The sequence below is a fragment of the Equus caballus genome, chromosome 15, assembly GCF_041296265.1.
Source record: "Equus caballus isolate H_3958 breed thoroughbred chromosome 15, TB-T2T, whole genome shotgun sequence".
In the NCBI taxonomy this organism is placed as follows: domain Eukaryota; kingdom Metazoa; phylum Chordata; class Mammalia; order Perissodactyla; family Equidae; genus Equus; species Equus caballus.
Window position 1 is genome coordinate 84,458,875 of NC_091698.1, and position 27,598 is coordinate 84,486,472.

Consider the following 27,598-nt stretch of genomic DNA (forward strand, 5'->3'; position numbering starts at 1 on the left):
CCCTCCATCTCCCCCAAGTCTTAAGACTGGTGGTCCTAGATGCACAAGGAGATCAATGATTGCCCCTTTATTTATCATGGAGAAATTACAGACCCATTCCCGCCCCGCTCCCCCCAGGTAGAGAGACGTGGAAGCTCTTTCATTGTTGAGGGCGCGGAAAGTGGAGGCAGTGGCTGAGCGGGAAAGAAGCCAGGAAAGGGCACTCGGTGGAGACCGGAGCGAGTCGGTGAATAATGGGGGCGGATCTCTTCTCGTCTCCTAGCTTCAGGCCTCCAAACTTGCCCTGCTTTGGGGGGGTTTCTTATGTTTGAGTAACTCCTGAAATCTTTAAACAAACTATGTCTGGGCCTCTCCCTTGGGGAGCTGTGCTTGAGTCTTTCCTTAGGGGGACTGTGACCGATTCTCTCGGAATGACTGTGTCCACTCCTCTCAGAGGGACTCCGACGGGTTTCCTCAAAGAGACTGCAGTTGGCCTTTCAGAGGGACTGCGAGGGCTTCCCCCAGAGGGACAAGGATGACTCCTCTCAGAGGGACTGCGACATCTCCTCCCAGAGGGACTGCGACATCTCCTCTCAGAGGGGCTGCGACATCTCCTCTCAGAGGGGCTGCGATGGCTCCTCTCAGAGGGACGGTGACGGCTCCTCTCAGAGGGACTGCGACATCTCCTCTCAGAGGAGCTGCGACATCTCCTCTCAGAGAGACGGTGATGGCTCCTCTCAGAGGGGCTGCGATGGCTCCTCTCAGAGGGACGGTGATGGCTCCTCTCAGAGGGGCGGTGATGGCTCCTCTCAGAGGGGCTGCGATGGCTCCTCTCAGAGGGGCTGCGATGGCTCCTCTCAGAGGGACGGTGATGGCTCCTCTCAGAGGGACGGTGCTGGCTCCTCTCAGAGGGGCGGTGCTGGCTCCTCTCAGAGGGGCTGCGATGGCTTCTCTCAGAGGGACGGTGATGGCTCCTCTCAGAGAGGCTGCGACCAGTTCTCTCAGAGGGACTGCATTGGCTCCTTTCGGAGGAATTATATGGGGTTCTTTCCTTGTAGATGCTGTGATGGTTTCGTTCCTCGTGTGTGGGTTTCTCTTTAAGGTGACCATGTGAGGTTTTCTTCATGGGAAAACCACGGAGGATTCTCCCTTGGGCCTGAACTCTGGTTCTTGTTTTGGAGTTCCTGGACTCCTGGCTAGAGATTTCATTTCTGTAGAAATTTTTCTTAGCTCTGCTGCTCTTGTCATTTTGAACGGCACCCAAAGGTGGTCTGATTGAGGTGGTTTTGAAAGTGGTATTTCTTTGGGAAACTGTGGGCTTGGGCACTTGGATAGACCTGTGTCGGAAAGACCTATCTCTTTTTGGTTGTTGAGCTGATCTGGATTGGTCTGTTTCTCCCCACAATATGCTCTCTTGCTTAGTGGCTGAGTCAGTTGGCTGTCGCTTGACAACTGGCGTCCTGTCTCTTTTGATATCTCTTGATAAACAATAGTCTCTGGCTTTTTGTTTTGGATGGTAGTTTTTCCTTGACTGCAAATAATCTGGTCTTGTCCTTTTCTCAGGCTTTTGCTCAAAAAAAGCCACCATTCTATGTGCTGTTTGGAATGCCTGGTTTAGGCCCTGAAAAAGCAGCTGAATGAATTTGGGTTTCGAGGATTTCTTAGGTTGTCTATGTAAAGAGGCAGTAGTTGTCTGAGAGGCAGTAGTTGTCTGAGATGCTCCATTCTGCTTCCTTCTTAACTGGGCTGGTAATTCCCTGAAGGGACTCTGTATTAGGGTTCTACTGTTTGTGCAGAACTTTGTGTTTTGCTTTCTAACTCTCTTGGTGATTCTTTTCATTGGATATTTTGAATCATGGGTCTTTTTGGTTCTTACTGTAGCCCATCTTTCATCCTGATCGCTTTCAGAGTCACTTGCTGGTAGAGAGTGAACTCGAGTGAATTCATAATGCCCAAGATCTCTAATTTCTGTCTTTCCTGCTAGGTCAGGGCTGCCCCATTGCCTTCGCCTGATGTGGACTTGTACAGGAGTAGGAGACTGAGAAGACCCAGACTGGAAATCTCTTGTAGAAGTAGAATTCTTGGAGACTCGAGCATAGATTTTGGCTTTCCTTAGTGATGGTGATATAGGACTCCTTGGTGTGATGGATCTGTCTTTTCTATGATACTTTGGGATTTGGGGTCTTTTCCCAGTTCTCAACCTAAAGCCAAGATGCAACCTAATCTCTCCATGGCCTTCAGGAGTGCTTACAAGGTGGAGCTGTGGATAGATAAGAAGATAAGGCCCAAAAGTAGCCTGTAATTTATGACAGCAATTAAATCCTGAACATCGGCCGCACTGTAGGCAGATAGGGTATTGTAGGACCAGACCTGAAGCTAGAGGTGGAGGTACATTGGGGGGTATTTGACTCCTTAACATTTTTGCTGCTATTTTTAGCTGCAGATCTTGTAACAGCTGGAACCGTTCTGAGAAGTCAGTCTTGTCCTGGGAAAGATAACTTGGCTTGAGGGAGTGTTGGGACTCAAAAATCCTCACCTGTGAATCACTCTGTGAGTTCTCACTCTCTTTCACTGGAACAGGATCTTTCCTAGTGAAAAATATATTGAAGGTAGATTCTGACATTACTGGGGTAGGAAACTGGCCCTTTGTACATGAAACAGGCATGTGCTGAATGACTTCCTGGGATATATCACTGAGCTTTGAGTTTGTTTTCTTTATTCTCACTCTAGTCCCAGAGTATTGCTGTATTATAGAGGACATGGAGCCACGTGTCCACATCCTTAAGGCCATTCTTTTCTCATGACCTTGGCATGAAGTATGCCTCTGAATATAGTTTTTGACCACTGAAGGCCAAGAAATAGTACCTTGACCCTTCTCTAGCAGACTCTGGGAAAATTCCATCAGTTCAGCTGGAACCCCAAATAAATTCTGAATAGATTGACGGGTATCTGCAATGGGTTTTTCTGTTAAAGATGTTTGAGAACGAAGCTTCCTTTCCATAATGGTCCCCAAGACATTCCCTAGCATTAGCATATTGGAGAGATATTTTCTAGGTAGTCGCTGCCTCCAGGAGTGATTCTCCCAGACATTCCGTTGTCTGCCCAGGACAGACCAGGTAAGGCTTCTTCGAGCCCTTGATCCTGCCTGGAAGGTCCTAGATGGTGATTTCCAGCTTTGTGGTGGATGTTGGGAGAGGGCTTGGAGAAAGTTCTCTAGCTCCTCCACCTGCTTACTCTTAGTCTTCTCCTGAGATGTGACATCTACTCCTGGGATCTCAGAATGTGGGGTTTCTACAGTGTTAGCTGTCTTATCAGAGGGTTGATTACAAAAAAACAAGGGAAGTGTTGAAGATTGTATCATAGCAGGGTCTATAAAGGACTCTTCAGGCTGCAAAATATCTCTCCCAGGGTTTTTTATATCCAAGGTTCTTGATACTTCTGGCATCTCAGAATCCCAAAGGCCTCCTAAATCAGATGTTGTTTTGATAGAGCTTGAGATGAGTGAGTTAGAAGAGTTGTATAGAAACCTAGAGAAATAGTTCCTTACTTGTAACTCTTCCCCTAATGTCAACTCCTCAGATTCCCTATTCTGATACACTTGTCCTAGATTCAAATCCTCAGATCCCATGACTTGAGGAGGCCCTGCTTTTATCCCTATAGATTTCATACGCTGAAACCCTTGTTCATGGGTCAATACTGTAGGTTTCTCAAATGGAGATGTTGGCCGTGAGGTTAATTCTGCAGATTTCACTTCAGCCTTTGGCCTTGGAGTTAATTCTACAGGTTTTATCAGTTCTTGAAGATGTGGCCTTGGGAGTAAATCCAAACAATCCATTACTTCAAGCCCCAATCCTAGGGCTACTCCTGTTGGTTCTACAACCTGAGGCATTGGTCCTGGTGCTAATTCCTCAGATTTTACAATTTGAAGTGGTGGCCCTGGGATTAACATAGTCTTTACAATTTGAAACCCTGTCAACTCCATTATTTCCAAAATTTGGTGTCTTGGCTCTGTGATTTTCTTAGATTTCATATTTTGCAACCATAGCCTTGAAGTAAACTCTGAAGGTCTCATATCTTGCAGTTTTGGCATCAACTCAACATAGTCTCTCATTTGAGAGGTTGGCCCTGGCGTTAATGTTACAGACTTCACAACTTGAAGTGGTGGCCCAGGAGTCACTGTCACAGATTCAGCAACTTTTGGGGGGGCTACTGGGGTTACTCCTATTGATTGAGCAACTTGGAGCTGTGTCTTTGTAGATTCTGTGACTTGATCCAGTGGCTTTGGACTAATCCTCATAAATTCTGTAATTTGACCCAGTGGTTCTGGGGCTATCTCTGAATGTTTCATACTTTGATTCTGTGACTGTGTTAGTCCCATTGATAGCTCCCCTTGCTGCCATGTGTCAGAGGTGAGCTCTACAGATTCTGCATGTCCTGCAACTTGATTTGTTTGCTTTGGGGGCAACTCTAAAGATTCCTCCCTTTGAAGCAATTGCTTAGAGGTCAAACCTACAAATTCTGGAATTTGATGTCCTGACCCTAATATTATCTCTGAAGATCCCACATGATGCCATGGCTTTGGAATCAATTCCATAGGTCCCTCCACTTGTAGCCCTATCTCAGAAGTCGACTCCACAGATTCAGGAACTTGGTATCCTAGCCCTGGTGTCATCTCTGAAAATTCTGGGACATGATGTAATGACTTTGTTATCAATACTACAGATTTTTCCCTTTGCAGTCTTTTCTCAGAGGTCACCTCCACAGAGTCTAGAGCTTGAGTATCGGGCCTTGGAGTTCTCTCTGGATATCCAGTTGCTTTACTTTTTGGCTTTGGAGTCATTCCAAGGAATTCCTCCCTTTGCAGCCTAGCCTTGGAAGTCAACCCTGTAGTTTCTGTAATGTGATACTTGGGCTCTTGGGTCATCCCTTCAGATTCCACAACTTGCTGTAGTGACCTTGTATATAATTCCCCCAAATCCTTGACTTGAGGCCGTGACTGAGTGAGCAACTCCAGAGTTTCTGGGATTTGGTAGCTTTTATCTGGAGTTAACTCTAAGGATTTAGAACCTTGATCCCTTAGTACTGGAGACAGATCAATAAATTCTGGTACTTGAAGATCCAGCTCCAGAGGCATCCCTGAAGATTCCATGGCTTTACCTGTTGGCTTTGGGTTCAACCCTACAGATTTCTCTACAGTTTCTGTGCCTTGATGTGCCAACTTTTGTGCCATTTCTGAAGGTTCTGTGACTTGATAAATTGGCATTGAATTCAAATTCTCAGATTTAGGGACTTCATGCCTTTGCTTTGGGATCGTCTCTGCATATTTTACAAACTGATGCCCTGGCCTAGGGATTATCTCAGAGGAGTCAGTCATTTGATAGCTTGTTCTCGGAGTTAGCTTCTCAAATTTCACTCTTTGAAGCAATGACCCTGGTGCTAACTCCACAGATTTTGTATCTTGCTGTAGAGACACTGAAGACAATTTCACATGTTTTATAGTCTGCAACTTTGCTTTTGGAGTAAACTCCATCGATTTCACACCTTGTTGCTGTGATTCTGGAGACAAATTTGAAAATTTGACACTAGTCAACCTTGGTCCTGGTATGAACTTCTTAGTTGGTTCTGATGCCGACACCACTGATTTCATACCTTGCCCTCCTGAAATCACCTCTCGGCAATTCATACCTTGCTGTTGGAACCCTGGTATCAATTCTACAGATTTTACATCTTGAAAACATGGCTCTGGTACAAAGACCTCAGCTTTAACACTTTGTGAGCTGAGGCACGATGACAACCCTGAAGAATTCGCACTTCGAGGTTGTGGCAATAGGTTTGACTTCATAGATTTCATTTCTTGAGAACATGGCTCTGATACAAACATCATAGATTTCTGCCTAGGGCAAGAAATCAAATTCTTACAATTCACATCTTGAGGTTGTGGCCCTGGTTTCAACTCCAGAGATTTCACATCTTGAAAACACAGCTCTGGTGCAAACACCCCACATTTCAAGTCCTGTAGCTCAGAGCCTGAAATCGATTTCACAGAATTTGCACCACAAAGCAATGGCTCTTTCTTCATCTTAACAGACTTTACATCTTCAAGTAGTGGCTCTGGTAAAAATAGCACAGATTTCACGCCATTTAACTGAGGGCCCAAAGTGAACATAGATTGTATAACTTGTTGCTGTGACCCAAGGTGGTTGTCCAAAAATTGGACTTCTGGAAACTTTGTCCCTGGAGTTAACTCAGCAGATTTTACACCTTGGAAATATGGTCCAGGGTTGAACAAGATAGATTTTGTACCTTGAGATTCTGAGCCAGGGTTCAATCCAGAGGGTTTCATGCCTTGCAACTGTGGCCCTGGATTAAACTTTATAGAATTTGTGCATTGAAGGTCTGACCCTGAATTCAACTGAGAAGAATTCATACCTTGCATCTCTGCACCACAGTTGAACTTAGTTGATGTTATACCTTCAAAATTTGTCCCTGCAGTCAATTCACATTTTACATCTTGTAAATGTTGCACAGGGTTGAACATAACAGATTTTTTACCTTGAAGTTCTGGCCCTGGGTTCAAATCAGAACATGTCATACCTTGACATTTTGTCTCTGAAGTCAATGTAAAAGATTTTACACCTTGCAGGGGTGGTCCAAGTTTGCACTTCATAGAACCTACATATTGCAATTTTGGCCCTGGATTCAACTCAGAAGAATTTACGCACTGCATCTGTGGCCCAGGGTTGCAGTCCATGGGTGCTATACCCAGACACTTTGACCTTGGAATCAATTCAGATTTCAGACATTGTAAATGTGGTCCATGGTTGAATACCATAGATGTTTCACCTTGAATCTCTGTCCCTGGATTCACCTCAGAGCCCATATCTTGACATTTTGTCCCTGAAGTCAATTCAAAAGATTTTACGCCTTGCAAGGGTAGTCCAAGTTTGCACTCCATAGGATCTACACATTGTAATTTTGGCCCTGGATTCAGTTCAGAAGAATTTACACAGTGCATCTGTGGCCCAGGGTTGCAGTCCAAAGGTGCTACGCCCAGAAACTTTGACCCTAGAATCAATTCAGATTTCAAACTTTGCAAATATGGTTCATAATTGAATACCATAGATGTCTCACATTGAATCTCTGTCCCTGGATTCACCTCAGAGCCCATATCTTGACATTTTGTCCCTGAAGTCAACTCAAAGGATTTTACTTGCAAGCGTGGTCCATGTTTGTATTTCATAGAATTTGTACACTGTAATTTTGGCTCTGGATTCAACTCTGAAGAATTTACACTCTGTATCTGTGGCCCAGGGTTACATTCCAGAGGTGCTACACCTAGAAACTTTGACCCTGGAATCAATTCAGATTTCAGACATTGCCAGTGTGGTCTAGGGTTGAACACTATACATGTCTCATTTTGAATCTCTGTCCCTGGATTCAACTCACAAGACTTCCTTTCTTGAAGTTTTGAAACTGAAGTTGATTCAGAAGAGTTAACACCTTGGAAATGTGGTCCCGGGTTACATCCAATGGAATTTACACACTGAAGTTTTGGTTCTGAAATGAATGCAGAAGAATTCACACCTTGGAAATGTGGCCCAAGGCAGAACACCTTAGATTTTATACCTTGACACTCTGGCCCAGGATTCAACTCAGAAGATTTTACACCTTGCAATTCTGGCCCAGTGTTGAATGCCATAAAATTTGTACACTCATGCAGTGGCCCTGGATTCAGCTCAGAGGATTTCCCACCTTTCAATTTAGGTTCCTGGTTGAATTCCAGAAATTGCTCATCTGGAAGCTTCATCTCCATGCTCAACTCAGATTTCATCTCTTGCAACTGTGGTCCAGTATTGAACTGCATACCTTGAAGCCTTGTTCCTAGGCACAACTCAGAAGATTTTGCACTTTGCACGTTTGCCCCAGGGTTGAATTCCATAGATTTCACACCTTGAAGGTGTGCCCCTTGTGTCAACATAGACAGTTTCCTATCTTGTAACTGTGGGGCTGAGTTGAACCCTGAAGATTTCACATCTTGTACCTTTGTACCTAGAGTCAACTCAGAAGATTTCATATCTTGCCACATTGGTGTGGTGATGGACTTCACAGATTCTCTGCTTTGAAGTTTTGTCTCTGGTGTTAACTCAGCAGATGTCACACCTTGTAACTGTAGAACAGGCTTTAATTCCACAGATTTCAAATCTTGAGGCCTCCACTTTAGTGTCAAGTCAGATTTCTCACCTTGTCTCTGTGGTTCAGGGTTGAACTCCACACATTTCACTCCTTGAAGCTTCCTCCCCTGGGTTAAATCAGAAGATTTCCCACCTTGTAACTTTGCACCATGGTTGAACCCTAAGGATTTCACATCTTGAAGCTTTGTCTCTTGAGTCAACTCAGAAGATTTTTTACTTTGTATTTGTGGTCCAGCGTTGAACACTGATTTCACTTCTCGAAGCTTTGTCCCTGGGATCACCTCAGAAGATTTTATACCTTGAAAGTGTGGTCTAGAACTGCACCCCATAGATTTTACGTCTTGAAGCTTTATACCCATGATCAGCTCAGAACACTTCATATCTTGTAACTGTGGGCCTGAGTCCAACTCTACAGATTTCACACCTGAAAACTTCCTCCCTAGGTTCAAATTGGAAGATTTCTCACCTTGTAACTTTGGACCAGATTTCAATTCTACAGATTTCACACCTTGAAGCTTTTCCCCTGAGATCACTTTAGAAGATTTCACACTCTGCAAGTGTGGTCCAGACCTGGAATTCATAGATTTTTCATCTTGAAGCTTTATACCCATGATCAAGCTAGAAGACTTCATATCTTGCAACTGTAGGCCTGACTTGAATTCCACTGGTTTCACTTTTTGAAACTTTGTCCCCAGTATTGACTCAGAAGGTTTCACACCTTGCAACTGGGGACTGGGGCTCAATTCATTATGTTTTACATATTGAAGCTTTGTCTTTGAGGTCCCTTCAGAAGATTTGATACCTTGAAACAATGGCCCAGAGTTGAAATCTGTAGATTTGACACCTCGAATCTTTGTCCCTACAGTCAATTTAGAAAATGTTATACCTTGCAACGGTGAGCTGTTGTTTAACTCAGTAAATTTCATATCTTGGGACTTCATCTCAGGTGGCAACTTAGAAGATTTTAGACCTTGCACCTGTGGCTTAGAGTTGAAATCCTCAGATTTCATACCTTGAAGCTTTGTCTGAAGAGTCAACTCAGATGACATCATACTTTTCAAGTGTAGTGGGGAATTCAACTCTATACTTTTATCACATTGTAATTGTGACCCTTGGCTGAATACCCCAAATTTCACCTCAGGAAGCTGTGGTTCTTGGGTAAGCACTGGAGACTTCGCACCTTGAAGCTGTGTTCCTGGGAAAGACTGTAAGGGTTTCACTTGAAGCTGTGGTCCTGGGGTCAACTTAGGAGATTTCCCAGCATGCAAGTGAAGCCTAGATTTGGATAACAGAGATTTTATATCACAGAGCTTAGACCTCGAAGTCAGGTCATGTGATTTTATACTTCTAACCTGAAGACAAGGTTTCAAATCAAAATTTTGCGGCTGATGTTCCTGGGGTATACCTTGGAGCTTTGGCCTTGGGGTCAGTGTGGATGACTTCACATCTCTTAACTGTATCAAAGGTTTCAGTTCTGCTGGTTTGACACACTGAGATTGTAACCCAAGATTTAGCAGAGATTTTATGCCTTGAAACTCTGGTACAGGTATCCACTGAACAGATTTCATACTTCTAAGCTGTGGCTCTTGGTTTAACTCCACAGTTTTCACACCTTGAAGCTGTGGCTCTGAGGTTGACACCAACAATTTCCCTTTTTGTGGCTGTGATCCTGGGGGCAACTCAGGGGTTTTCACACTCTGCAACTGTGACCCAAGGTTGAACTCCATATATGTTGCACCTTGAATTTTTGGCCCTAGAGTCAACTCAGATGACTTCACGTTTCTTAACTGTATCAAAGATTTCAACTCTGCAGATTTGACACTTTGAGATTGTGACCCAAGATTTAACCTTACAGAGTTCACATCCTGGAAGTTAGGTCCTGGTATCCACTGAACACATCTCATACTTTCAAGCTGTGGCTCTTGTTTTAACTCAACGGTTTTCACACCTTGAAGCTGTGGCTCTGAAGTTGACTCTGAGGTTTTCACTGGGTGCAACAGTGGGCCTGGGGTCAACTTGGGGGATTTTATGCTTTGCAACTGTGATTTAAGTTTGAACTCCTTAGGTATTATACCTTGAATATTTGATTCTGGAGTCAATTCAAATGATTTCATACCTTTTGAGTGTAACTCAAAGTTGAGGTCTACTAATTTTTCACCTTTAGATTTTAAGTCTGGAATTAACCCCAAAGACATCGCATCTTCTGACCTAGACCCTCTCCTCAATTGCTGTGAATTCACACATTGCTGCTCTGGTGAGATTACAGATATCTCACCATCCTGTTCTGGTCCAGGAGTTAAATTCACAAGTGCCATCCCTTGAAAATGTTGCCTTGAGGCTAAATCCACAAATTTTGCTCCTTGAAATTTTTGTCTTCTGGTTACATTTACAGATTTAGCTACCTGCTTGTTTGGCCTTGGGGTCAACTTCACAGATTCACAATCCAAAGATTGCAGCTCTGGATCTGGAGTCTTCTCTACCGATTTTAAGCTTTGAAGCTTTACACAGGAGGTAACCTCCACAAATTTCATATCTTGCATTTGTGACTCTGAAGTCAGTTCCTCAGGTTTCACACCTTGCAGTTGAGGCCTTTGGAGCAATGACTTAGGTGCAAAAGGCACAGAATTTTCACCTTGCACCTTTGGCCCAAGTTTCAATTCCACAGCTGTCACATCTTGCACTTGTGTTCTTGGGACTAACTCCACAGTTTTGAATTCTTGAATTCTTGAATGGAGAGTCAATTCAACAGACTTAACACCTTGAAGCTTGGAATCTGAGGTGATTTTCACAGATTTGATGTCTTCTATCTGTGGCCCTGAGGTTATCTCCACAGATTTCTCATCTTCCATCTGTGGACTTGGAGTTAGCAACACAGATTTCATACCTCTTAGACATTGTCTTGGAGTTGAGGCCACAGATTTCACATCTTCTATCTCTAACTCTGAGGTCGACAACTCAGATTTTAAACCTTGAACTTTTGAGCCTGGGGTCAGCTCCACCACTTTCACACCTCTCTTCTGTGGCCCAGGGGTTAACACCATAGATTTGACATCTCCTAGTTGTGGCTTTGGTGTTAATTTCATACCTCCCAACTTTGGCCCTGGGGTTATCTCCACAGATTTCATATCTTCCAGCTGTAGTTCTTGGGTTAGCACCTCGGATTTTAAACCTTGAAGCTTTGAGGTCGGGGTCTGCTCCACAGGTTTTACATCTTGCAACTGTGGTCCCTGGACCAATTCAGAAAATTTTATACCTTGTAACTGTAGTCTTCTGGTCAACTCAGAATCATTAACACTTGGCACCTGTAGCCTAGAAGTCATAGTCATAGATTTTATAAATGGTGTTTGTAGCTCTGAGACTAATTTAGAAGAAATGTCCCCTTTGAGGCTTGACATTTTGTCTACTGCTACACATTTCATACCTTGAAACACTGGCTCTGGTACTAACATCTCAGGCTTAACCCCTTGTTGCTCAGGTCCTGGGGTCAACTTCCTAGATCTTCCTCCTTGCGTCTTTAGCTCTGGGGTCAACTCAAAAAATTTCACACATTGTAGTTGTGGCCCTGAGTTTAACTCTGAGGATGTCACACCTTGAGGTTGAGTTCCTGATGTCAGATCACAAAATTTTACATCTTCTAGCCATGGCCCTGGGTTAAGCCCCACCTGTTTCCTGACTTGAAGCTCTGGAGACATCTTTGCTAATTTAGAATCTTGAAGCCCTAACTCTGGAGTCATCTCCACAGAATTTAGACCATAAAACATTGATCCTGGGGTTTGTTCCCCAAATTTGACACCTTGAAGCTTTGGTCCTGAAGTCGATTCAGAAGATTTGACATCTTGCTGTGTTGGTCCTAGCTTCAGTTCCTCAGATTTCATACCTTGAAATTGTAATTCTGAGGTCAATTTCACGGATTTCACACTGTGAAACTGTGATCCGTCTATAGACAAAATAGCTTTCATATTTTCAACTGGGAGCCCTTGGCTTACCTGCAAAGATGACTCTGTTACAAACCCTACAGACTTTGTATCTTGAAGGTGTGTTCCTTGTATAAACTGCACATGTTTGAAATCTTGATGCTTTGGTTCTGGGGTCAAATCAGAAAATCTGACATCCTGCAAGCATGGTCCTGAGTTTAGTTCCACAAATGTCATACCTTGAGGTTGTGGTTCTGGAGTCAACTGTGCAGATATAATACTTTGATGCTTTGGCCCTGGAGTAAAATCTGACAATTTGATTTCTTGCATTGGGAAACCTGGGGTCAACTCATGTGGGGACTCTGAGATTAAATCTGCAGGTTTTTCTCCTTGAAGAAGTGGCCCTGGAGGTAACTTGGGAAGTCTGATACTTTGCAGCTGTGGCCCTAGGGTCAATTTCACACCTTGGAGCTGTGCTCCCTTAGCCAATTCCTCTGATATTATACTTTGTGGCGCTGGCTCTTGTATCAGCTTCTCAGATTCTACCACTCCAGTAGTAGTTGACTGTTGAATTAAATTAACATAGTTCACATCTTTTAATTGTGGCTCTGGGTCCAACTGCCTGGACTTTACTCCCCAGAGCTGTGGCTCTGAGGTCAACTCCGCAGTATGTGGTTTTGGTCCTGTAATAAACTGTTTAGGTCCTACCACTAATGGGGATGACTCAGAGGTTAACTTCACAGATTTCAAATTTTGCGGTAGTAGCTCTGATTTCTCACATTGCATCCTTGGTCCTAAAGTCAACTCCAGAGCTTCTTTTTCCAAATATGGTCGTACTGGCATTGCCTCCTGGATGTTTTTAGCTTGAAACAATGCCAACCCCACAGTTTCTGTGTTTTCATATTCTGACGTTAGGGGTATCTCTGACAACTCGGTAACTTGAAGATGGGGCCTTAAAGTCATTCTTGCTGATTCTATAACTTGACCTGTTGGTTTTTGTGTTAATACCACTTGGAGCAAATCTTCTGAAGTTGGCCTCACAGTTTCCATGTCTTGGTAGCCTAGCTCTGGAGTCATGTCTAAAAACTTTTGAAAATGTGGCCTAGGCATCATCCCAGAAGTTTCCATGACTTGCTGTGGGATCAGCTTCACAGATTCCTCCTCTTGTGGCCAAATCTCAGAAGCTAACTCTGCGGGTGCTGTGCCTTGATGCCTTGGTCTGGAAGTTAGACCCACAGATTTCATTACTTGTAAATATGGTTCCATGGTCAGTTTCCTTGATTCAATGTGTAGTAACGGTGTCTCAGGAATTAACCTCCTAGATTCTTCCAGTGGTGCAGTTAAATTCACAAATTTATTATCATGCGTTAACGGCCCTAGAGTCAACTCCTCAGATTTTACACTTCTGGGCTGTGGTTTTGAGGTCAATGGCACAGATTTCACACTTTGAAATTGTGGTTCTGAGATCAACTCCTCATGGTTCACAATGTCTGAATACGGTCCTAGCTTCAGATGAACAGACTTCATATCTTGGAACTCTGGAGTCAACACCTCTGATTTCATACCTTGCCACTCTGATCCTGGTACCAATTCCAGAGGTTCTTGTATTTTGTGTTGTGACACTGGAGTTTTCCCCAAGGCTTTTACAGTTTGGAGCATTGTCTCAAGAGTACCTTGGGATGACATTGAGTTCATCTGCAGAGATTGTGAAGCTTGGCTTAATGGCCCTGGGGTATTTCCTAAAGATGGTTGTATCCACCCCATAGATTCTTTCACGTGGTGACAAGTGTCAGAGGTCAACTTTGCTTCTGCTTCTTGATATCCTGCCTCTGAGACCATCCCTAAAGATTCTGAAGCTTGATGCCATGCGGTCAATCCTTCAGGTTTTGTGCTTTGATGATTTGATTTGGGGTTCAACTCTACAGATTTTACTGCTTGAATGTGTGCCCCTGGGATTGGCTCCTTATATTCTATACCTTCTGCTTGTGTCTCAGGGATTAACCTCCTACATTCTGCTATTTGGAGAGTTTTCGCATCTTTAAGCAGTACTACTGGGGCTATCTCCTCAGATCTTTTATCTTGTAAACATGGCTTTGGGGCCAACTCCACAGATTTCATATCTTCCTGTAGGGGTCTTAGGTTCAACTCCACAGTTTTTATACATGGCAACTCTGGTGGTGGGGCCAAACGAACATATTCCATACCTTGAAACCGTGAACTAGGAGTCAAATCTATAGATTTCTTACTGTGCAACTGTGACGCTGGGGCTAAATCAGCAGATTTTTCACTTTGCTGTTGTGGTCCTAGGGTTAATTGGACAGATTTCACACCTTGAAGCTGAGACCCTGGGGCTGGTTGCACAGATTTCCCACTTTGCAGCCGTGGTGTGGGGGCCAACTCATTAGACTTTATACTCTGCAGTTGGAGTTCTGGGGCCAGTTCTATTGAGTTCACAGTTGGGATCAGCTGTCCACATTTTACCATTTGTGAGACTGAACCTGTGATTATATCTGCAGATTTTGTACTTTGCAACTCTGGTCCCAAGGTCAGTTTCTCAGATTTTGCATTTTGCAGTCTTGGGGATAACTTCATAGAATCCGTAACTTTAAGTTGTGGCATTGGCTTCGCCCCCATATGTTTCACACCTTGAAGCAGTGATGTAGTAGTCATTACTGCAGATTCTTTGACTCGATGCAGTGGCTTTTGGCTCATTCCCATATATTCTGTACCTTGACCCATTGACTGTGGGATTGTCCCTAAAGATTCCATCATTTGATGATTTGACTGTGTGGACTCTACAGATTTCTTCATTTGTAGCCATGTGTCAGAGGTCAATCCCATAGTTTCTATAACTTGATGGCTTTGCCTTGGGCTCATCTCTGAATATTCCAGGGTTTGATGCCATGAGGTCAACCTTGAAGATTCCATGACTTGATGAGGTGGCCCTGGGGGTAATGCCATAGATTCTGTGCCTTGATGATGTGGTTGTGGAGTCATCCCTACAGAGCCTAGCATTTGAATCCATGACCCAGGAGTTGACAACTCCAGAGATTCTTTGACTTGAGATATTGGCCTTGGGGTCAAATCTTGAGTTTCTACAACTTGTGACTGTGGTGCTGTGGTCATTCCCATGGGTAACTCCACTGATATTGGGATTACCTTTAGAGAATGTATGGATTTATGTGATGGCGTTGGAATCGTCCCTACTGATTCCATGACTTTAGATGATGTCTTTGGCAGTAAGCCCACAGATTCTACAACTCCAAGTGGACCAGTAGTAGTTGGAAAGCTAGAAGAAGTCAAACCATCTGGTTGAGTTGCCCTTGGGGTTAAATTTGCAATTTGAGACTGTGCATTTTGGATCAAACCCCCAGATTCTATAACATGTGCTGGTGGAATTATTCCCATGCAATCCATGGTTTGTAATAGTGCCACTGGAGTTACTTTCATGTAACCCACGACTTGATGCAATGGCCTGGAGATAATTTCCAATGATTTTGTGTTTTGGCTTATTGGCCCTGGAGTAATCTTCAGTGGATCTATGACTTGACTTTGTGGCCTTGAGGTTGTGCCCGCTGATTGCATAACTTTGTGCTGTGGCCCTGGTGTTATAGTTTCCATGACTGCACGTTGTGGCCTTGGACTCATCTTTTCTCGTTGTATGACTTGATGGCCCAACAATGTCTTCATTTTCACTGACTCCATGACTTGAGATTGTGGCCTTGGGGTCATTCCCACTGACTCTGTGATGTGTGGATGTGATTTTTTAATCATCCCCATAGAATCCATGACTTGAAGTAATCCCACAGGAGTTACCTTCACATTATCTATGACTTGATTCGGTGACCTTGAGGTCATCTTCTTTGATTTCATAATTTGATGCTGAGGTCTTGGGGTTACCTCCACTGATTCAATAACTTGATTTGGTGGTTTGGGGCTTACACTCACTGTTTCCATGGCTTCCATTGGTTTCACAACTTCATTTGGTGACCATGGGAACAAACCTATAGATTCTATCACTTCTGTATGTGATTCTGGGATCATCCCCATTGAATCCATGACTTGAAGTAATGCCAATGGAGTTATTTTTATGCTATCTGTGACTTGGTATGGTACCCTTGGGGTTAATTCCACATTAGTCACTTGGGTCTTATGCTGCTGTATCCTTTTTTCTGGAAGACCTATGACCCTCTGCTCTATACTAAGCTCTAGCACATGTTTTGGGTCCTTTTGCAGTAAAGTGGTTTCCTTTTGAATTTTGTCAACTCCTAAACTTTTGGGAGGTGGAGTGCCCATTGGTGTAACTGAGGGCCTGGATCCAAGGATTTGGGGGCCATCCCCAGGTTGTGACTGCTTACCTGGGTTAACTGACTGTGAAATTTTTGTTTCTGTTCTATTTAATCCAGATTCCACTCCAGTGTCCACATGAAGCTGAAATGATGGAAGGCCTGGGGATTTATTGTTGATATTTTGCTCAGTGCGTTGATGAATGGGCATAGATAACTGGATTTGGGGTTTCTCTGGTTCAGGGACTCTTCCTTGTACCTCAATTAAATAATTCAGCATTGCCCATGATTCCTTCACAGGCGGAGGAACTGTTTGTTCCTGCAAAGTACAAACCTTCCAAGCCATATGTCCCTCTAACTCCAACCTAGCCAAAGGAGAGAGCTGGATTGGAGCCCACTCTGGGAACTGCGGTCTCTCCTTGAAAATAGAATTTGGCCCATGATCTGATGTCAAATGACTCTTGCTCCTTCTCTCATCTTTTGTTTTCTCTTGTTGTTTGCAGAGATCTGGGGATTCAAAAACAGAGTTGATAAAAGAGCTTTGAGGTCTTAAGAGTGAAAGAGTTGCCAAATTCTGAGATAGTTTTGACTTCTCAAGCTCTGAGAGTTGAAAAGGAGGCAGGGATGTGCCTAGGTTCCTGAACACAGAAGGTTGCTTTTGGGGGAAAATAGGTAAACTATGTCTCCGGAATTGCCAGGTTGTTCTTTCAGAAAAAACAGAACGGTGAGACAGCCTGGAGTTGTTGCATGATGATCCAGAAGAGATGCTGTGGTCAGTAGAATGTTTTGCCTTCTTACAGTCACAACAGGTTAGAGCAGGCTCCTGAGCCACAAAAATGGAGGAGAAGGAAGAAGTAATCATATCCTGTGATTCAGGCAAACACAGTTCCATAAGACTTGATCTAAGAAATAAAGAGAAAAATTTCCATTTGCTTTGAAGCAGGAAAAGGTAGGAAAAGGGAAAGATAATGGCCAATTCAAGTGCAAAATATTTTGACCTGGGAAAACAACAACAACAACAAAAAAGGTTGCTTCTCCCAACATCAATTACTTATGGAAAGAATTTCCTCCGCCTGCACAAAGGGAGGCTTCTGTCCCCCCATTCCAATCAGAAATGATCCATAGACCAGTGGTTCTTAAACTTCCTCTGAACCCAGAACTTTTCCCCACTGTCAAAACTAACTAGCTAACTAAGTGATTGACTAACTAACTCTCTTCTCCCTCTCCCTCCCTCCATTAATCTCTCCCTTCTGTTCCTTCTTCAATTCCCGCCTTCCTCCCTCATTAGAGCTCTACAACCTTCAATCCCCACCTAGAAACTACATCCCCTGACCTTGCACTTTCCAGGTATTGGAAGATGTGTTGAAAACTCCTGTCCATTGACCAGAGTATGTATTCCTGGGCCCATCTCACAGGGAGTCCTGAAAAGCTGGAGGCAACAGAGTATGTCAGTGTAATTGAAGTGATATTAAAGTACTGGTAAGGAAATCAATAAGAGGAGAGACTTAACTTAGAAAGGAGACAGTGAGGGAAGTAAAACAGAGTCCGAGACGTCTTACTCCTAACTTTTACAGAGTTTATCAATAGGACAGGCTGAAGAGAGAAAGAATAGACACAGTGAAGATCAATTTGACTTACCATGTCAGGTTAGAATCAGTGCAATCCATCCTGAGATTTTCTTCCCACTGAGGAGCTGGGTGTAGGGGTGAAGAATCTATTAGCATCATGACTATTGACATCACCTAGTCCAACCCCCTTATTTTGCAATAAGGAAACAAAGGTGAAGTCATGCCTAGATCATAAATCTAATTAGTGGTACAGCTCAGACTTAACCTAGGTCTCAAGGTTTTGTTTTGTTTTGTTTTTTAACTAACTATGCTGCCTTCACCATGTAGTAGATGTAAGCCATTGGGAAGAGCAGGAATAATCATGGTAGTAGGGAGTTGGAGTAGGGGAAACAGAGGTCACAATACATATCTTTTCCTCCAAAGCAGTCTATCCAGTGTCTATGGTAGGGGAAAAAAGTACTGAAACTTCCCACATCAAACTCTTGGTGGTTACCCCTTCTTCATTCTCCAATCTCACCAAGTTTCTCTCCTGATACTTTGAACTTTGTACAAAAGGAGATTAGGAAAGGAAGCATGGGGAAAGGAAGCATAGAAAGAATGACGGAGCTGTTGACATCTCTTTGGAAGTGGAGATGCTAGAATGAATAGGCACATTTCTTGCATTTACATAATCTTTTTCAACCTCCCTCCTTCCACCTGCTATTAAAGTCTAGAGTCTTAAAGCAGACCTACAGTTGATCTGTCATTAGCATAGAGCTGAAGAATAAAAAATAGGGTCTTTCTGACCTGTAAATTTCTGGATCTTTTTCAATTTATGCTGCTTTGAAGTCTAGAGAGGCACAAAAAGAAAAAATAAAATCAGGTGATGTTCTAGGTTAGAGAGTTTATTGACAGTTCGTTTCATCTTATAAACACAAGTATTAATACTGTTGGCATCCATACCCACAGTAACAATTACCTCATTCATTTATTCATGAATCATTTATTGAGTACTTACTAAGTTCTAGGTATTGCATAGGGTGGTGAGACCACAAAGATGAATACGATCCCTGTAGTCTAAAAACTTACACTAGTAGGAAAACAGATGTCTAAATAGGTAAGTTACACTACCATGTGGTAAGTGCTGTAACAGAAATATATGTGTTAGGGAATACAGAGGACGGTGATCAACTGCCTGGGAGAGAAGGAAAGAATTACTCAAGAAGTGGCCGTTTGTACTGGAGTTTGAAGAATCAGCAGAAAGTTTTTAGGTGAAGAAAGAGCATTCCAGGCAAGTGGGAACATCACCAAGATTAGAAAGTTATGATTGTCAGGTGTACTTTTGCCAAGTAGTGAAAGATGAAGTTGAAAAGGTAGGTGGAAGCCAGATTATGCCAAATTGTGGAATTTTTATTTTGTCCTATAGGTCAGAATTTCCCAACTAGTAGTTAGTATAAACTCCTGGGTTTTTTGCAAAGGTGTTCCAGGTCATTTTAAAGGCAAAAATTACGTTTGTTACAATTTCAATAAAACTATTTTTTATTTCTTCCCTTTAAATCAGGACATCAGTTTCTAAGAGTGTTTTACAAAAGCCTACATACACAATTACCAGGTATTCAGGAATGTGCTCATGATTCACTCACTCAGTTGAATAGCCCTAGCTGCAGCGGAAGTTTTAACTTTTAGACAGTTTTAAAGATTGGCAACTGTTGCCAATCTTCTTTTTTTTTTCCTGCTTTTTCTCCCCAAATCCCCCCAGTACATAGTTGCATATTTTTTAGTTGTGGGTCCTTCTGGTTGTGCTATGTGGGATGCCGCCTCAGCATGGCCTGACAAGCGGTGCCATGTCCATACCCAGTATCCAAACCAGCGAAACCCCGGCCACCGAAGCAGAGCGTGCAAACTTAACCACTCGGCCACGGGGCCAGCCCCTAGACAGTTTTAAATTGATTTTATGCTTAGTCATGTATTATTTAATTTATGTCCATCATGTGCCATTGATTAAAAACAAGCAAGGAAAAACTGATGTTGAAATATAGTCAGCTGATACTTCAATTCTCAAATTACCACACATTCAGTAAACAGGTGGCTAAAAAAAAAATCTGCCCACCAGACAAGGAAGCTTGAGAGCTCTGGGTGGGGGAAAAAAGCCTTCTCTGAGAATTTTAACCAAGAGTCTATTCTCATACTAATTTGGAATACTAATTTATACTCACTGTGTAGCCAGGAACCCTCAAACTGAAAATAAAAGGGGTCCTGGGCTGATAATGCCCCTAAGGCAAAAGGCAAACTTAGTCCAACAATATTTAAACAGGATCATGAACAACATCACAAACATGTTATATTTATTCTAGGAATTCGTGATTGGTTTAGTATTTTAAAAATTCATTGTAATTCAGCAGATTAATAGGATAAACAAGAAAAACCATGAGCATCTCAATAGAGGCAGAGAAAGCACTTGATAAAATTCAACATCCATTCATGCTATTCATGCTAAAATTCTTAGCAAACTAGAAATAGAAGGAAATCTACTTAATCTGATAAAGAATATTTACAAAAACTATGTAGCAAACATTCCACGTAACTGGTGAGTTAATGAAAACTTTCCTCTCCATAAAAAAAAAAAAAGATAAAGATCTCCATTATCACCACTTCTATTGAGTATTGTACTGGAAGTCCTAGTCAATAAAAGGCATAAGGATTGGAACGGAAGAAATAACATTTGCAGACAATATGATTGTGTAAAATATCACAATATGTTTTTGGAAAAGCGTCTAGAGATAAATTTTTAGGATTGATAAGCAAATTTAGCAAAGTCTTTAGGTAAAAGGTAAATATAGAAATATCTATTTTATTTCCAAGTATCAGTATCATTTAGAAAATGACATTTAAAATACGATACCAAACTAGACCGTATGTGCCTCCTGATGATCATCATCACCTATGAAATAATCTTTCCCCCAAAAAAACAAACTTAATTCTGTTATGTCGTACATCCAACTTCCCCATTTACAGGAAATACAAAGACAATGGAACGTGTTAAATGTCAACCTGGGCATTTAATCAGCAAAGTCCTGCCTGCCAAACTCCAGACAACAAATGATCCATTTCTTCAATACATAAATGGAAAGGATATAAGAAAGAAATGGAGGTGGGGAATCTGCAAATTAAAAGGGACTTAAGAAACACAACACATAATCTCAGTGTGTGGACCTTATTTAGATCTTGAGTCAAACAAACAGACTGTAAATAATAATTTCTATCATTTATGAGACAGTTGGAATTTGAAATGATGTATATTTGATAGTATTAAAGAATCATTGTTAAATTTTTAAGTGTAATAATGATATTGCACTTAAGTACTTTCTTTGTAAAGAGTCTTTATCTTTTAGAGATATATATATATTTATTTATGACTGTAATTATATTATCTGAGATTTGCTTCACAATAATCTGGTAAGTGAGTTGAAGCTAGGTGATGGATTCACGAAGATTCATTATATGCTTCTATGTGCTTTTGATTTGTTTGAAATTTTCTCTAATAAAAAAGAAAAAATCATTTTTAATAGCTTCAAGAGACCCTCTTTATTGTAAACTAAATATTATTGAAAAAATTAAAAAGGCCTAAATAAAAGGAGAAACAAATATATTCATAGATCAGAAGACTCATTATTTTTAGGATGTCAATTATCCTCAATCTGAACTGCAAATTCAATGAAATTATAATTAAAATCCTACATGTGTTTGTGTGAGAATTAACAGCATGGTTCAAGAATTTATATGGAAATGACAAGAACCTAGAATAGCTAAGACACCTTAGAAGATCACAGTTGGAAAATTTTTGCGACCAAATTTCAAGACTTAGTACAAAGCTACATTAATAAAGACAGTGAATATAGGTGCAAAGATAGACAAATAGACCAATGTAATAGAATAGGGAGTCCTGAAATAGACGCACACATATAATTATGACAGCATCACCAGGGCAATTCAATGAGTTATGACAGCATCACCAGGGCAATTCAATGAAAAAATGATGTTCTTTTCAATAAATGGTGCTAGAAGAAAGGCCTAGGGTTAGGGTGAGGTAGTGAGGCAGAGTCATGCAAGTGCGAGGTCAGATTTAAAATTTTAATATTTGGTCATTATAGATTTTCCACATTTATTTTGATTTTTTAATAGTAGCATGTTAAATATTATCTTGATTACTAAGTTTTTTGGTGTCCCTTAAATTTTGTGCCCAAAATGACTGCCTCACTCATCTCACCCTAGTTTTTGCCCTACTAGAGGAATTGGATATCTATATGGAAAAAAAAGAGAGAGAGAGAACTCTGATCCTTAGCTCACTCCATACACAAAAAGTAATAAGAGGTGGATTATACATCTAAATGTGAAAGAAAAAAGTCTTCCAGAAGAAACATAGAAGAGTATCATCACAGCCTGGGAGTAGGTAAAGATTTCTTACATTGGAAACATTAAAAAAAAGCACTAACCATAAAAGCAAAAATTGATAAATTGTATTTCATTAAAATTAAGAACTTCTGTTCGTTAACACACCATTGTGAGTAAAAAGGTAAGCCACAGAACGGGAGCATTTATTTTTAATACTTTTATCTAGCAAAAGACTCATATCCATAATATTTAAAGAATTCCTACAAATCCATAAGTAAAAGGCTGACACCCCAATCACTAAAAATTGGCAAAAGAACTGAGCAGGCAGTTCACAAAAGAGAATTTCCAAATGGTCAGTAAACACAAGTTTCTCAATATCATTAATCATCAGGGAAATAAATGCACATTAACACTGTAATGCAATACCAAATATACTCACCAGAGTGACTAAAATGAGAAAGGTGGACAATGCCAAGTGTGGTCAAGAATATGGAGAAACTAGAACTCTCATACTCTACTTGTGGAAGTGTAAATTGGTATAATTACTTTAGAAAACTGGCATCATCTACTAAAATTAAACATACATACCATATGGCCAAGCAGTTCCTCTCCTATTGGCAATTGGATTCCACATCAGCAATATGTCATGTGCAATTAACATCCTGAAACCTTCTTTATCATATAATATAGGTATTTTTTTTAATTAACCTCTTAAGTCGTTTTTTTTTTAAAGATTTTATTTTTTTCCTTTTTCTCCCCAAAGCCCCCAGTACATAGTTGTATATTCTTCGTTGTGGGTTCTTCTAGTTGTGGTATGTGGGACGCTGCCTCAGCGTGGTCTGATGAGCAGTGCCATGTCCGCGCCCAGGATTCGAACCAACGAAACACTGGGCCGCCTGCAGCGGAGCGCGCGAACTTAACCACTCGGCCACGGGGCCAGCCCCAATATAGGTATATTTTAATTATAAAAAATAATCAACTGACTTTTAAAATGCAGTATGCAAGAGGTCCAGACACTGGGTCACGAAAGCAAATTTTTTGTCTATTTATGCCACAACACGTAGTTAAATTTTATTCTACATTTCAGTATACATTGGGTCTCCAAACCAACAAGCATGATATAATGTCACTTTAAAATTTGTTTTCAACAACGTGTGTCAATCTCAAAAATATTATGCTCATCAAAAGAAGCCAGACACAAAAGAATATATACTGTATGATTCTATTTTTACAAGGTTCAAGAATAGGCAAAACTAATCCATGATGGTAGAAATCAGAATAGAGTTTGCCTTTGAGTGGGAGGACAGACTAGAGAGGGACAGGAGGGAACTTTCCGGGATTATGGCAGTGTCTTAGATAATGGGTGTATAAATTTACCAAAACTGTGCACTGTGCATCAAACTGTGCACTTAATATCTGTGCATCTTAGGGTCCGGCCCAGTGGCGCAGCGGTTAAGTGCGCACCTTCTGCTTTGGCGGCCCGGGGTTCGCCGGGTTGGATCCCGGGGGCAGACATGGCACCACTTGGCATGCCATGCTGTGGTAAGTGTCCCATGTATAAAGTGGAGGACGATGGGCACGGATGTTTGCTCAGGACCAGTCTTCCTTGGAAAAAAGAGGAGGATTGGCAGCAGTTAGCTCAGGGCTGATCTTCCTCAAAAAAAAAAAAAAAAAAATCTGTGCATTTTACTGTATATAATTGTACCTCAATAAGAAGTATATTTGTTGGCAAAAAAAAGTTTTTCTTACATAAATATGTAGTAGGAAATTTTATTAATTATTTTATGTAGAAGAGTGATTTGAGTAATTTATGCTATACTTTGTTTTTATTACTGCCTCCTTCTGAGAAAGAAACTAATGTTTTCCCTCACCAAAGAAAGTAGCCAGGCCTTTGTTCTTACAGTCTTGGTTCTCCTAATCCACAGCAGGGAGTTTCAGTGCTGAAAAAATTGGCAGGAATCTAAGAGACAACCCTCACGTAAAGACTAGACCTGTGGAGGATTTTGACCCGAATTGTCCCTGAGGTTTAGTGTTTAGTGCCTCCACGGGTGAGAGAAGGAAGCTGGCTCCCTGGAACTGGGAAACAACAGTGAAAGCTGCAGGTTCACCAGGTAGTGAGGCCAAGAGCCCCATCGAATGTAGCCCTCCTGGTGTTAAGAGCTGAGATGTAGTTGACTGGAAGCCTTAGCAAAGGTCTCTGTGACCAAGCTTGGCACACAGGAGTTGAGGCATGGTTTTTGCCTTCAGATGGCAAAGAAGAAATGCAATAGCTATTCCCATGGCTTAAGGACCTGGCCTTCTGCTATTCTGGATAAACTGCACAAAATCCAGAGTTTTTACACAACACAAAGATTGAGGAGGAAGAACATACTGGACTTTTTGCCAACCTCGGTGATAGGAGGCTTAAGCGAGACTACATTTGATGTAGACAAAGAAATATATTTGCCGTTTCTTACCCCTAACTGTTGTGGAACAATTCATACCCGTTACAGTTAATTTCAGGTCAAATATCATGCATCACTTGTTACATGGGAAAAAGTGGACATCTGTTGCTTACTCTTAAAGATGATATTAAAATGAACTTTGCCATTTTAAAAAACATGCTATTGTAAAATGAAATATTATTTACTTAACATCACTTATATATTGTGAAAAAAAGGACAAAATGATTTTTAAATTCCTAAGGGAGTTGACAAATTTTGACAGTGAAAGAAGTTTGAGAGTCAAAAAGGTTAGGGAATGCTGCTGCCAGCAGTGGGATGCTGAGAGATTTTATTCGTTTAGTTGCTTTTAGCCGAGCGACACAGTCAGCTCTGGGAGGTTTTGTGTTTGTGGGTTTTTTTGCAGAGCCAGAGTCTATGCTCTAGGCTGGAAAAAGTTTGAAGGAGACCAGTTAGGAGACTAAATAGTTCAAGAGATAAAGTCCTAGTTAAGACAATGACACTGATTCTGGATTGCTGCGTTTGAGAGATGATTCTGAGAAAAAAATTGAAGGACTTTGTGGCCAAACATATCAATAGCCGTATCTATTTCCAAGATCTAGAGCCTAGGCTGGTGCCGTCCAATAGAATTTTCTATGATGAGGGCTCTATATCGGCTGTGTCCAATACGCTATGGCCTCTAGCCTTGTGTGAGCACTCAAAATGTAGGTAGTGCAATTAGGGAACTGAATTTTAAATTTTATTTAATTTTGATTCATTTAAATTTAAATGGCTGCTTGTGGCCAGTGGATACCAGATCGGGCTGCACAGATCTAGACCATTAATTTGAGCTGCTTGATGAATCTCCACATACATTTTGTAAGCACTTCAAATGTAATAGTTCACTTTCTGCCTCCTACAACACTCACAGCTTCTCCGGTCTGATGTTTCCTATGTTGTTTAAAATGCCATCATCTTGTCAGTCATTCAAGGTTAAAATTGAGAAGTCATTCATTTCACAAGCACATGGAGCACTTATGACATGCCAGGCAGTGCACTAGACACAAGGATGAGTATAGTCCTCATAGGAAAACGATGATAATTTTTATAATTAACTCTTCGTGTTTGAGATTCAATCAGGAAAAAAAAGTCAGCCCCTTCCCTCTCTTTCTGCCTCACTTTCCACATCCAAACTTTCACCACAGTACCCTCCTCCTCTTTCACATCCCCGAGGGCAGAGATTTTTAGTCTCTTCCATTTACTGCTGTATCCATAGCGGTGTGAGGAGTGCCTTGCACATGGTGGGGGTGGGTGATAAACATTTGGGGGAATGAATCCATGTCTTCTTTCTCCACCTTACTGCTCTGATTCATTTCCTTTTCCCGCCTTCCCACTAAATCATTAATATAGCCTCCTATTGGCTTAGCTACACGAGAGAACTACCATATACACTTGCTGGAGTCGTTTAAAGCCTCACTTTCAAAGTGTGGTCCTTAGTCCAACAGCAGTAGCATCACATGGGAGCTTGTTAGAGATGCAGAATCTCAATCCCTACCCCACACCTACTGAATCAGAATCTGCTTTGTAACAAGAATCAGCAGGTGATTCATATGCACGTTAAAGTTTGAGAAGCACTGCACTAAAGCACAGATCTAAGCACATTTTTATCTGGCTTGAAAATCTTTGATGTCTTTCGATTCCATACAGAATAATATTGATATAAAGTTTTCAGCCTAGCATTCAAAGCCCTTGACGGTATGACCTCTATCAGTTTTCCAACCTTTTCTCTCACTGAGTTCTCTACACTTCTACACTCCATCCAGATAGGTGCCTTCACCTCTCCTCAAACACATCCAACACTCTTCTGCTTCCCATGCTTTTTCCCAATCTATTCCTTCTGTCTGCGAAGTCTTCCACTACTCTCTTCCACCCACTCTGTCCACCTTCAAAATCCTACCCGTCCTCTGAAGCACTGCTCAAACCTGAGCTCTCCCAGAAGGCATTTTATAGATCCCCCTAGTTCCAAATACTCTCTTTACCTCCCATCTCTACAGCAATGTTTATACCTCTGTTAACTCTTATCACTTTCTCTTTCCTTGAGTTATATAAATATGTGTCTGACTGTCTCCCCCACTTCACCTCGAGCTCTTGGAAGGTGGGGATGGTGTTTTATTCTTCCTCAATGTCTAGTATGCTTCCATATATAATAGTTGCTCAAGGTTTGTTGAAATGAATTGAAGGGAAAAAGATTGAGAGTGACTTATAGGAACATATCCATAGGCACTATGCTAACTCCCCTCTTCCCCCACATCCAGCTCCTCCCATGGCCCAAGATGTAGGAGCTTCTATGGCTGCAGGGGCAGGGAGCAGTGAGTTTCAAGGGAGTGTTACATCACATACCTCCGAGTCTGGATTGGCTGCCACCTGCTCCCTGCTCTGTTTCCTGGAAAACAGTACCCAAAGCCCCCAAACAAGGAAACCAAATAATAGTAGAAAACTGACATATGGTGTCAGTGGGATTGCCAGCCCCCAAATCAGCGCCATTACTCAACCCCATGCCCCTTTCAGCCAAACAGTCTTCTCCCTTAAGGCTGTGTCTCCATATGACATCACAATGGGTATTCCAAGGTGAACCTGAAAGGATTCAGCCAATGTGCATGTAGCTTGAGTCTCTTCTCTGAGCCATGCCCATTTTGCTGCTCCTTCCTGCAGCTGCCCATGGGCTCTGCTCTGACAATCAACGCTCTGGGAAGAGCTCCTTTACAACTCTCCTAGGATCAGGCTGGACACCTCATCCTAAAGGAGATAAGGTGGGGAGGCCAGGTTTCAAAGGAGGAGGCCTTCCAAGTGATCTATTGTGCCCTATAA

The 27,598-nt window shown here is 41.8% G+C and overlaps 1 protein-coding gene across 1 annotated transcript; it reads right to left on the reverse strand.

Moving 5' to 3' along the window:
- Positions 1-52: 52 nt before the first annotated feature.
- Positions 53-27,340, reverse strand: SPATA31H1 (SPATA31 subfamily H member 1). The gene is given in 6 exon segments (XM_023618436.2): positions 53-472; positions 475-17,273; positions 17,705-17,800; positions 18,010-18,064; positions 18,726-18,768; positions 27,131-27,340. Coding segments are annotated over 6 exon segments (17,535 nt in total). The 5' UTR covers positions 27,275-27,340; the 3' UTR covers positions 53-74.
- Between the last annotated feature and the right edge of the window lie 258 nt (positions 27,341-27,598).